The sequence below is a fragment of the Lactuca serriola genome, chromosome 3 (genome assembly GCF_051521515.1).
Source record: "Lactuca serriola cultivar US96UC23 chromosome 3, Lser_US96UC23_V15, whole genome shotgun sequence".
NCBI classification, from domain to species: domain Eukaryota; kingdom Viridiplantae; phylum Streptophyta; class Magnoliopsida; order Asterales; family Asteraceae; genus Lactuca; species Lactuca serriola.
The window spans coordinates 50,170,967-50,184,181 of NC_136410.1; the positions used below are offsets into that span (position 1 = coordinate 50,170,967).

The following is a 13,215-nucleotide window of genomic DNA, read 5'->3' on the forward strand; positions in this document are numbered from 1 at the left end:
AATACCACAAAATGACAAGTGTCAAAACTCATAAAAGATTGACATGTGTCAAAAAAAAAACCTTCATTTATTAAGAAGGATAATAGAATTTTATGATTTTATTGTATTTTATATATGTGTTTTAACAAAATACACAAATTGCATCTCATAAAAACTACTTTATACTATGTCATAATACTACATTGTATCGTTTTTTTTATTATGTTTTTTGTTTTTACACTATAATAGCATCATACTTGTGTTTGATAATGTTTTTACACCATAATTTATTATGTGATACAAATGAAACTATGATGCTATTAAGGGATAAAAATGCAAATATTCATTTCTTGTAATATCCCCGTGTAGTATACGGGTTTCACACCTAGTAAACGAATATAACGCAATTTATAGAGAAAATTTACAATACAACTATAATCATAAATAAATAAAAACATATTGGATGTATATCTAGATTATACATCTATTCATAAATAATAGTATCACAAAAAGTTACAATGTAATACATATCTATTTTTCTATAATCACATATGAATACAACATAAACAAAAATTCGAATAAAAATAATTAACTATTATTATATAATCATAAATGAATAAGGCAATATCTTTTCCACTTTGTTTTGTTTGGTTGTATATTAGCACTCCAACATCCCGTTTGTAGATGCATCTCGAGTTCCTCTACACACTGTCAAATAAAGAAATAAATACAATTAAATGAAAAGGATTTAGAAAAACACATATGATGTCAAACTATAAATGAAGAGACATGAACAAAATAAAAAATACATATGAATTCATATAATTGTAATTATATTCATACATGAATATATCACATATGAATACACTTATAATCATAAATTAATATGACATGAACAAAAAATAAAATACATATGAATTCTTATACTTGTAATTATAAAGTCATCAACATATCACTTTATAATGTTTTCTTGAACATTACCATTCCAACATTATATTCCAGAAGATCTTAGATTTCACAGTACAAATATAGAAACATAAATCTAGTACAATTTTAATCATAAAGGACTAAAATACAACGAAAAGATGAAAATACATAATAATCACAAATGAAAAAAATCATATGGTTCAATTCATATATGATTAAAGTCTTATTCATAGAACTTGATTTATATATTTTTATTAGCTTCATCTATACATTATATTCATAAAGAAATAACTACGGATATAGCCTAGAACTTTTCTTCATCAAAACTTTCAAAAAGAAAATATATATATATATATATATATATATATATATATATATATATATATATATATATATATATATATATATATATATATATATATATATATATATATAATGTTAAAATCACATGAAAAAATAACTCTTATAAAAAGTAAATACTTTTACAGAATATAAAATTCCAAAACAAGCATAAACTATCAATAAGTTAATCCAACAAATCAAAATTGTAGTGCTCATATATTCGAACATTAAGTTTTAGCATATATTGAAAAATTGAGTAAATATCAATTGAGTTTTTACTTGATCGAAGTCGCTAATGTAATCATAAAAAATCGATATTGCTTTAAGTAAAAAACTCCATTTATGATTTATTGTCATCACTTAGCAATTTTAAAAGTAAATTTTAAATCAAAGTAACAAACTTTGACTTTTAACAAATAAACTCCAATTATTCTTAGCCATTCAAAATTAACTTCCAAAATAAGAAATGACAAACATTATTGGTGTTTCAAAGTCAGATTTTGGTTACGTGGGAGTAAAGAGGCACGAAAGGTTGATATTTTGTTGATTGATCTTTCTTGAAGCTTTTTTATTTTGCCAATTGATCCACACACGCACGAAGAAAGAAGAAGAATGAGGCAACATAAGTAGGTTGTGATGAAAAAGAGCACCAGGGCGGAGATGAGGCAGCGACAACAACACAAAAATTGTGCTCACTTTGGCCCCGAAAATCGATTCAACCCTCGAGCCTCTTGATCTTCTCGATTTACAAGTCGTGACAACAAGTTGTAGGTTTTGTAGATGTAGTAAAGGATAAAAGATGAAGGTTGCGAAGATGGTTTTGGAAGTGTATGGTGGTGGCGGCTCAATTAGGGTTTAAAGGTTTGAAAACTGTATTTGAGAGTGAGAGGAAGAAATATACGTAAGTAAGAGAGAGAGAAAGGGTGAGAGAGATTCCAACAACTTGACAAAAATAGGTTAACATGTAATGACCATATTACCCTTTAGACTATTAAAAATATACATTCTCATCCCATGACTTTTAGAAATTTACAATTTCATCTCATGACTTTTACAAATTATATAGCCTTAGATCGTAATATTTGAAGAGCTCAGATATGTTCTCGCGTTCTCAACCTTTTTGGTGTTCTCATTTGATCCTACTCCTATATATATATATATATATATATATATATATATATATATATATATATATATATATATAGTCGTGCACTTTAATAGAAAAACAATTTTTTTACACTGTGGGGCTGAAGCGGAGTAGTGACCCAAGACCCCTGGGAACCACATAGCTCCGCCACTGTATGCTTGTAATGGAAAATCTTAATTCGAACCATGAAAATGGGAAAATTCGATGCAATGTTGTTACAATCCTTCTCGGATTATTACTATTGTGTGATAAGAATCACCAAGCTAACATTAGTTTTAGTCTCAAGAACATTGTTACTAACCAGAAAGTTTACGAATAATCAAGTGAGCACCAAACTGAGGTTGAAGAGTGATGATACTACGTGGAGCATGCGAATATGACGGGGAAAGCTCAAACGAGAAGTGTGATAGAATCATAACAAGAGTCATTTTTGCTTCCAACATTGAAAAATTTTGTCCAATACAAACACGCGGACCCCCTCCGAAAGGAATATACACGGCTTGTCCCTTGGTTACCTTTGACACGCCTTCAGAGAACCTTTCCGGGTTGAACTCCTTCGCATCATCACCCCATATACTAGGGTCATAATGTGAAAGCATTGTGTGCAATTGAATGAGTGATCCGGCTGGTAAAGTTAAGTTTCCTAATTTTGTTTCTTTGTGAGTCATTCGGGCGAGTGCTACTATCGGAGGGTATAGCCTAAGAACCTCGAGGAAGATTTTATTAATCTGCAAATCGAGATAGTAAAGTTAAAAAAAAAAAAAAAAGGGAAACTAGCCAGTTATATTTTAAGAAAATGTAGGAAAGGGAAATTTTACAATTTTCAACTGATTCAACCCGTCAATATCTGGTTTTCTTTCACCAAAGACCTTTAAAGCTTCATTTCTAGCATGGTCTTGCCAATTTTTGTGTTGAGCCAACAAAACCATAGTCCAAACAAGTAAAGTCGCAGTAGTCTCTTGTCCCGCAAAGTAGAAGAGCTTACACTCTTCAATGATATCGCCAATACTTAGCCCAAATTTGTTATTCCCATGCTGTTTAATTTCTTCATAATTGGAGTCTAGTAGTGTGCCAAGAAGGTCATCTTTGCTACAATATTTCTCATTTTTCATTTCGGTAACTCGTTTATCTATTATACCCCTTACCAAATCTGTTACTTCTTGGGCAATCACTTTAATCCTCTTATTGCTTTTTGTTGGCAAAAATCTATAAAATCAAGATAAAATTAAACAATTGCTTGGTTATAAAGTAAGTAAAACAACTTTTCTAACCTTAAGAATGTCTAAATACAAAAAATATTATTAGGGATATATATGTACACTCACTGTGATCCTGGAATGTAGAACAAAATATTGAAAGGAGTTATAATTAGATTAGCCAGTTCTCGTTGAAGTTCAAATATCCTTTTTCCTTCCATAAAGCTACTACCAAAAGCTGTACATGAAATCATATCACTAGTCATTGTTTGGAGATGAGGCCACACATCCATTTCGCACAAGCTTTCTTCCTTTAATGTATCTTCCCATTTTTTGATCATCTCATCACAACTCATGTAAAAAGCTGGTATCATATGCTATAAAGAAACAAAAGGAGCATATATATATATATATATATATATATATATATAACCAAATTTGAAAGCAGTCATTAACTATAGAAAAGTTGGATTCGTGGTTATAATAAAACCTTTATAAATTAATAATGTTGGGACTGAGATATTTTATTAATTTAGCAATATATTATTATATCGATAAATTAATAAATTATTAATTTAAAGAGTTTGTTTATATTTGTGAGCAACTATCAAATTAATGCATCAGCCTTTAAAATTTTCATGTCCGTTCACTTTACCTATTTGAATAAAACATAAACAAGGACCTTCAAAAGTCTCATGTATATTCACACATTAATGAATCTGTCAAGTTCAGTATACATAGATCTAGATTGATCACTATAAAATGTCAATGATAAATTTTAAAATCACATCAACTATGGCTTCTAAACTAAAAGGTGTTAAAAAATCAATGATGACCAATCAACAACGAAAACTATTATGTGAGTACAAGAGACATCACCAATGATGCACTCAACAAGATTTGGTGAAGTGTGTTGACAAAACTTTCGATTTGAAGATTTAAAGATGAACTCAATATAAATTTGAAGTTCACAAAAAAACAAGTAACTATAGATTCATTTTTTACCAGATAATTCTAGAATTTTGAAATATTTTAGTAATTATTAAATTATAGTTTCGTTGGGATCAACATATTTACATTGGGATTTCAAAAAAACTATTATTTTATTATTTTATCAATTGGGATCCAATTTTGTATTGGTCCCAAGTTGGGACCAGACAAATTGTTAATTTTATCGAGGTTATTAATTAATCGAGTATTAAATTATAAAATTTCTACTATATTAAAGAACATAAATTCTTTGCATCTCAACTAATGCACAACAAAAGAAGCAAAACCTTAAGCTTCTCGACATGAAAGGCCGGATTGATGATCTTTCTATGTTTCACCCATTGATCACCCTCAAGTCGAGCCAACCCTTTTGCTAGCAACGCTATCAGTGGATTTGCCCCTTTTACCTTTTCAAAGTCTTCATAATTTCCCAACATCTCCTGTATCATTGTTGGATCCGTTATATGCAGTATAGGTTTCGGCCCCGCCCATATAAAACAATTCTTACCTATGCAATCACCCATACATAAATGTGATATTCGAGCGCAAGAAGGGTAAATGTCACTCAAGGAAGATAAATCTCAATGTTAACATAGTAAAGAAGGTGATGATGCCTAGGTTCGAACTAGGTGAATTTTTTTAAATAGAATATAAAACTGATAACAGAAGTAATTAATATATACCATGAGTAGTAACAGAACTATGAACAAATGACAGGACCCGTGGCAGGATATCATCTGCTAGGTTTATAGGTTTTAAACTCGCCTCAGTTATCACCTTCACGATTTCTATCACGTCTCCAAATAAAAACTTGTAGGAGGTTCCCTTGAGTCCTTGGTCTCTAAGAAACTTCTCTGTATTCTTTGGCGTCAACCAGACCCAATTATAGAACCTCCATGCATATGCCAACACTACCAACAAAAACCCTAAACCACCACACACTCTAATAATCATGCTTACGTTTGCCTCCATATTGAAAAAAGCTAGTTCTTTGGTGCATTGATGGAGAATGGAATGATGGTATTTATTAATGGATATATTCACTTTAGCTCCCTAAGGTTTTCGTAATTAGATGCTTCATTGTGTTTTATATATTTGTTTCTTTATATAATTTATAATATTATTTCCCTTTCAACATTGAAAGTAACGACTTCTTTTAAGAATGAGATCATATCTATGGTATAATTTTGTTAGTTCAAAAAAAAAATTTAATTGTTTTGGAATCCTTCTCTTGACGCAATGCTCGTAATTTTCTAGGTGGCATTGAGGGTATTCACCTGATCAAAATAACCATAATATATTATTAATAAAATAGAAATAATGAAAATGGTAATAATATATAAAAATAATAATGTAAACAGTAATAATTGTTTTGATATCATAATGATAATAATTATAAATGATAAAAAATAAGAATAATAATAGCTATTATTATTGTAACTATAATATTTTGAATGTTATTATTACCCGTAGATTACAAATTTGAACTTTCTAAAAAAAACAACAAATACCGATAGCTTATAGTATTATTTTGAATTCATCACTAATTTCCAATGGATTACCAACGAACTTCAATATGTCATTAAACCGTTGAAAGTATCGGTATATGAAATTTCAATTTGTCGGTATTTCCGACATCCATTCTTCTAGTAATGTAATGTGGTAAAATATATATATTTTCGAGTCGCATTAAATTAACGATTTTAATCATAATATATATAGAAGGAAAACAATATTATTTTCAAATTTTCAAGCAATGTGTCTATGATTGAGTTTGGGTTTATAAGAACAAAATTAATATTAATGTAACCATTAACCATCGTTTAAGACGATAAATTATATAACGTGATGGATTTCAGATCATAATTATACACCAAACATAAATACTTGCATGGTTTAGTTACGAAAAATGTAACATTCAATCTCCAAAGACAATGTTATTAATCATCAAGTTAATTTATGTAAAATTAAGTGAGCGCCAAACTGAGGTTGAAGAGTGACGATAGGACGTGGAGCATGCGAATATGATGGAGAAAGCTCAAACGAGAATCGTGATAGAATCATAGCAAGCGCCAGTTTTGCTTCCAGCATAGCAAAATTTTGTCCAATACAAACACGAGGACCCCCTCCAAAAGGGAAATACACTGATTGCCCCTTCGTTACCTTTGACACACCTTCATAGAATCTTTCTGGGTTAAATTCCTTCACATCGTCACCCCATATATTAGGGTCATAATGTGAAAGCATTGTGTGCAGTTGAATTAGTGATCCCGCCGGTAAGTTTATGTCTCCTAATTTTGTTTCTTTGTGAATCATCCGTGTCATTGCTACCACCGGAGGGTATAACCTAAGTACCTCAAGGAAGACTGAATTAATCTGCAAATAGAGAAACTAAAGCTTATTAACCGAAATATATTAAGAAGATGTAGGAATGAAAAAAAAACTTACAATTTTCAGCTGACTCAACATATCACTCAACACGTTAATAGCAGGTTTTTTCTCACCGAAAACCTTTAAAGCTTCATCTCTAGCATGATCTTGCCAATTTTTGTGTTGAGCCAACAAAATCATTGTCCAAACAAGTAAAGTCGCAGTAGTCTCTTGGCCCGCAAAGTAGAAGAGTTTACACTCTTCAATGACATCGTCAATACTTAGTCCAAATTTGTTATTTCCGTGTTGTTTGATTTCTTTATAATTGGAGTCTAGAAGTATGCCGAGAAGGTCATCGTTGCTACATTTCCCACTTTTCATTTCGGTCACTCGTTTATCAATAATACCCCTTACCAAACCCTTTACTTCTTGGGCAATTGCTTTAATTCTCTTGTTGCTTTTTGTTGGCAAAAATCTAGAATCGGAAATAAAACAATTGTTTAACTTTAAAGTAATTAATGAAAGAAAGTTTTCTAATAACGAGAAGAATGTCCATAAAAGATTGTTGGATAGATGTACTCACTGTGATCCTGGAATGTAGATAGATCGGGAAGCCGTTATAATTAGCTCAGCTAGTTCTCGTTGAAGTTCAAATATCTTTTTTCCTTCCACAAAGCTACTACTAAAAGCCGTACGTGAAATCACGTCACTAGTCATTGTTGTGAGATGAGGCCAAACATCCATTTCGCAGGAGCTTTCTTCCTTTAATGTGTCTTCCCATTTTTTGATCATTTCGTCGCAACTCACATAAAAAGCAGGTACCATATGCTATAAAGAAACATGATCAAGAACATATTTACAACACTAACATTAAAACGTAATCACTATCTTTAGGAAAGTAGGATTTTTGGTATTAGACAACATAAATTTCCCACATCTCAAACTACAATGGATTACACAAGAAGCAAAACCTTAAGTTTCTCGACATGAAAGGCAGGATTGATGATCTTTCTGTGTTTCACCCATTGATCGCCCTCGACTAACACCAACCCTTTTGCTAGCAATGTTAACAACGGATTTGACCCTTTTGCCTTTTGAAAGTCTTCATATTTTCCAAACATCTCCCGTATCATTGTTGGATCTGTTATATGCAGTATAGGTTTCGGCCCCGCCCATGTAAAGCAATTCTTACCTATCCAATCATCAATCAAAGTGTAACAAAAAGTGAATACAACTTCAAAATGGCACTTGTAATTAGTATATAAAATTTTTAACTCTTACATCAAAAATTAGAATTTTTGTCACCCATCTACTAATACTTCTTTTAAAATGTACCAACCAATACACAAATGTGATTTTTGAACATAAGAAGTCTAAACATGCCCCCATAATTGGTTTCGCGAGTCAACATGGAAAAAATAAATCATAATGTTCATTGGTAAAGAATGTTATTATGATTAGGTTGATTAAACCTTAAAAGTGGATTCGCACCTTCTTACTGCAAAAGCATGCAAACACGGACTAATTGAAAAGTTTTAAGTAAAGCATGAAAGTGATAACAAAAGTAGATACCATGAGTGGTAACGGCATTATGAGCAAACGACAAGACCCGTGGCAGAATATCATCGGTTAGGTTTATAGGTTTTAAACTCGCCTCGGTTATCATCTTCACGATCTCTTTCACGTCTCCATATAAAAACTTGTAGGAGGTTCCCTTGAGTCCTTGGTCTCTTAGAGACTTCTCTGTATTCTTTGGGGTCAACCAAACCCAATTGAAGAACATCCATGCATATACCAACACTATCAACATAAACCCTAAACCACCAAACACTCCAATCACGCTTAAGGTTGCCTCCATCTTGAAAGGAGCTATTAGTTTTTGTTGTAGTGATGAAGAATGGAACGATGGTATTTATTAATGGATATTTTCACTTTCGCTCTTTAAGGTTTGAGTAATTACGTATGCTCCATACGTTCTTTTTTATAATTGTTTCTTAATAATATTATATGTCCCTTTCGAGTTTGGACATCGAAAGTAACGGTTTCTATTAAGAATGTGATCATATTTAAGGTACACTTTTTATTTTGTTTGGCATCTTGATCCTGACACGATGCTCGTAATTTACTAGGTGAAATTGAGGATGTTTATATTGTTTGTTAGTATAACGATAATGACATTTTCATGATACTTGATGAATTAACAAAAACTTGTAATTTACACGTGGCAGCACATATTTAATCCCTCGAATACGGTTTCTAGTTCCTTTAAATTTTTACGAAAACATAAACCATTTGGTTTGACCAATGACCATAAAACGATTTTTTTTAATTTTTTATTTAGCCTTTTAGAATTTGTTTTGGTATATAGAAAAATTATTAAGTTCGATCATGATTTGTTAGGTCAATAATGACGATTCATATTAGTTAATTTCATTAGACTTGACCACGAAGGGTGCATTTAATATAACTCTGAAAATATAAATATATGATTTAACATTTTTTACTACTTTGAATACGTAATTGAAATACAAAGTATAATATATATGGTTTTTATATATTTTCCGTCACCTCACCTATGTAATCATTAATAACATTTAAAATTAACAATATTCTTTATGTTAAATCGTTAATTTGTTAAACCTTTTTCATGGTTCTTGTCTTTTAAATCAACCATCATCTATTTGACGCTTAAAAGCAACTTATTTGTCTTTTAGGAAAAAATTTCATAACATAGTTTGTATAATTACCTAAATGACAACGGGAATGATAGGGGATTGATGGTTTTTTATCAAGATAAGAACAAACTGTTTTCGTAAGTATTGATCTCATCGGATGAGAAGTAAATTTCAAGACTTGTGCGCCCTAAAGAAAGGACAATAGACAAATAACTCCAATGGTCGTGTAACCCAAAGAATGAAAACTTGAATAACAAGCCCAAATGCTACTAGAAGTTGGGTCGGAATATATCAACAAACATTTGAATAAATATTTTTCAAAATTTATAGTAATGATCGTTCAATCTTACCCGGGGTTACACAAATTTATATTTTGGAATTCATACTTGGTATAATCCAAGAAAAAACAGAATATGGATTTAAGGCAAAATATGAAATCGAATTGTGTTATTTGAGACAATATTTTTGCAGAGTAACATTATCATATAATGAAGATTATATGCAACAACCGAATTTTATCCCTTATAAAGACAGTAGTTGGTTAAAGTCAGCTATTTTTGGCAAAAAGTTGTGTTGTTTCCAAAGACATAACGATTAGCTTTTTGGAGGGAAAATAAACAAAAAAAATATCGCTTGCAAGGGTTTTGACTTTTGACCCTTGGAACCCTAATAGGGATGTTGCCCAACTACCCTTGTATTCCTGAGTTTTTCATTGATTATATCGTTATATACAAATAGAACTGAAAATTATTGGTGAAAAAATATTTGATTGGTAAAATAGAAAACTTATAATTGGTAAATTAAACCAAGTAGATTTTGAAACCAAATCTACTCTAATAAATGAAAATCTTTTTGTCACATGTCACATTTTTATTGATTTGGTCACATGTCATTTTATGGTTATTTTCAATTAAATTTTTTCATCGTGCCATTTTGTGGTTATTTTATATTTTATCAAATTCCACATAATATTTAAATGTAATAATTGTAATAAATGTAATGATAAATGCATATCAATTTCATTAATTAACTTTCCTTATAATTTCAATTTTTTTAAATTAAAAATTGAGTAAATTACACAAATGGTCCCTATGGTTTGGGGTAATTTGCGCGTTTGGTTCATAACTTATTTTTTTAACACGGAAAGTCCCTACTATTTGTTTTTGTTACGTCATTGGTCCCTACTGTTTGTTTTTGTTACACGCTTGGTCTCTATCTTACATAAAAAGACTATTATTTAAATAGGGAAAAATGGTGAGGTAGGTGAGGTGAGGGGGATAAGATTGGTGGTGTGTTTATTTAAATAAATTAGAAAAACAATGAAAAAATAGGTTTTTTAGGTAAAATAGAGACTAAGCACGTAATAAAAAACAAACAGTATGAACTTTTCGAGTTAAAAAAATAAGTTAGGGACCAAACGTGCAAATTAATCTAAACCATAGGGATCATTCGTGTAATTTACTCTTAAAAATTAAATATTAAATTCTAAACATTTGAAAAGTTTGAATTTAAAAAAATATTGAATTATTAAAATTAAAGTGTTTTTTTCTTTTAAATTTAAATAAATAAACAAAGAAAAGTAATGAGGTTTTAATTTAGAAAATTTGAAATTAAAAGGAAAGTCATTTAATTAAAATTGATATGCATTTATCATTATATTTATTGCAACTATCACATTTAAATATTATGTGAAATTTGATAAAATGGAAAAAAACAACAAAAAAAACACAAAATGTCATGAGAAAAAAAATTTAATTGAAAATAACCACAAAATAACATGTGGCCAAATCAATAAGAGTGTGACATGTGACAAAAAAAAATTCATTTATTAGAGTAGGTTATTATTATTTGTTTAAATTTAAAATAAAAAAAAACACTTTAATTTTAATAATTCGATATATTTTTAAATTTTCTTAAAAATTCAAAGTTCTCAAATATTTAAAATTCATATTTAATTTTTCTTTTAAATGAACTCATCTAATACAAATTTTTTACGCCTAGTAAGTATATAAAGTTAAGGATCAAAACAAAAATATCAAAATCTTATAAATACACAATGAATCAGATTTCAAGTAATCAAATGTTTATCGGAAGACAACTCTTATACAAAAAAGATGGAAAAGTTATGTACATACTTTCGAGAAAAAACATCATAAATGGTCCCTGTGGTTACCCAAAATCTGAAGTTTAGTCCCCGTGGTTTAAAAACCTCATAGATGGTCCTTGTGTTTTCAAAACTTTTGACGATTGATCCTTACTGGTAACTCCGTTAACTTTTGTCCGTTAAATGAAGGGCATTTTCGTCATTTCACTGCCACATTGACCATTTATGATGTTTTTCACTTATTTAAGAAAGGATCGGTTTTGAGTGTAACATGCGGTTGCCACAACATCAGGACAGAAGTATAAAGGAAGTGAAGCAAAAGAAAGCATGGTTCTAGCGGCCTCACATAAGGAACGGTTTCGCCTTTCAACGATGCCATTTTGTTGTGGTGTATACGAGGCTGAAAAGTTGTGAGTGATCCCCTTATCAGCTAGAAATTCCTCAAAGTCGTTATTCTTGAACTCCAACCCATTGTCGCTCCTGACATTTCTCACAGTCTTTTTCAGTTGCTGTAACATCCAAAAAATACAAGCCAAAATTTCAATTTTTAAATTCGTCATTATAAAACCAACAATGTAAAAAAACATTTGTAATATCATGTCATGACAAAACCAAAGTAGAAATAATCAAACATGTTATCATAAAACAATATCAGAGTGTAATCCCAAAGATCTCATGTGCAGAAAACCATAGTGTGATGCGTTGCGATCGAGCCGGCTCCTTCCCTTTGAAAACGAAGTACCTGAAACCAAAACTGAAAACCGTAAGCACAAAGCTTAGTGAGTTCCCCCACTGTACCATACACCATATAATCACATAACATACATATACTGTCGGGCATATCTGGGTTCCCGACCTACCCCTTCGGTCCTCTCGACCAGATACTAACTAGCATATCTGGGTGTTGGTCTCCCCTTCGGTCCTTACGACCGGATATTGTTGGGCATATCTGGGTTTCCGACCTACCCCTTTGGTCCTTACGACCGGATACTGCCGGGCATATCTGGGTGCCTGACCTACCCCTTCGGTCCTTACGACCGGATACTGGGGACTATTTCACCCCCCACTACTACTACCACATAACACATAACACATAATCTATCTAGCATGGTTGGGCACGACCACCCCTTCGGCCCTATCGACTGGTAACCTGGGGACTATCTCCCCCTACTGTCACTGGCACATAGCATCATATCATACTAGTACATAAAAATATTACAAGTAGTAGCAACCTTAGATGAGTATCACAGAGACAATCATCTATAATACAACTCCTACTGGTGGGCCGGCATTGTGGCCGTAGACCCACCGCTACTGGAAGGTAACTCACCTCACACTGCTGAAGTCCCGTAGACACAATCCCACACTGTTGGAGTCTTGCAGGCTCAACCCCAGCTACTGGATGACAGATTCCCGAACTGTCAACACCAAAACAACACCCAATTAATAATTGGGTCCCAACTCATAACCATAATACATACTCGG

At 31.4% G+C, this 13,215-nt stretch overlaps 2 protein-coding genes across 2 annotated transcripts; both read right to left on the reverse strand.

Annotated features, from left to right (window-relative positions):
* Positions 1-2,691: 2,691 nt before the first annotated feature.
* LOC145095236 (cytochrome P450 CYP72A219-like) lies at positions 2,692-5,553 on the reverse strand. Its single transcript, XM_079033151.1, has 5 exons — positions 5,265-5,553; positions 4,869-5,089; positions 3,721-3,968; positions 3,214-3,601; positions 2,692-3,123 (listed from the first exon to the last, which is right to left on the reverse strand). Exons 1-5 carry the CDS (start codon positions 5,551-5,553, stop codon positions 2,692-2,694), a joined length of 1,578 nt encoding a protein of 525 aa, XP_078889277.1.
* A 975-nt stretch (positions 5,554-6,528) lies between these two features.
* Positions 6,529-8,761, reverse strand: LOC145094416 (cytochrome P450 CYP72A219-like). The gene is made up of 5 exons (XM_079032625.1): positions 8,524-8,761; positions 7,923-8,143; positions 7,535-7,779; positions 7,030-7,426; positions 6,529-6,957 (listed from the first exon to the last, which is right to left on the reverse strand). Exons 1-5 carry the CDS (start codon positions 8,759-8,761, stop codon positions 6,529-6,531), a joined length of 1,530 nt encoding a protein of 509 aa, XP_078888751.1.
* Positions 8,762-13,215: the final 4,454 nt, after the last annotated feature.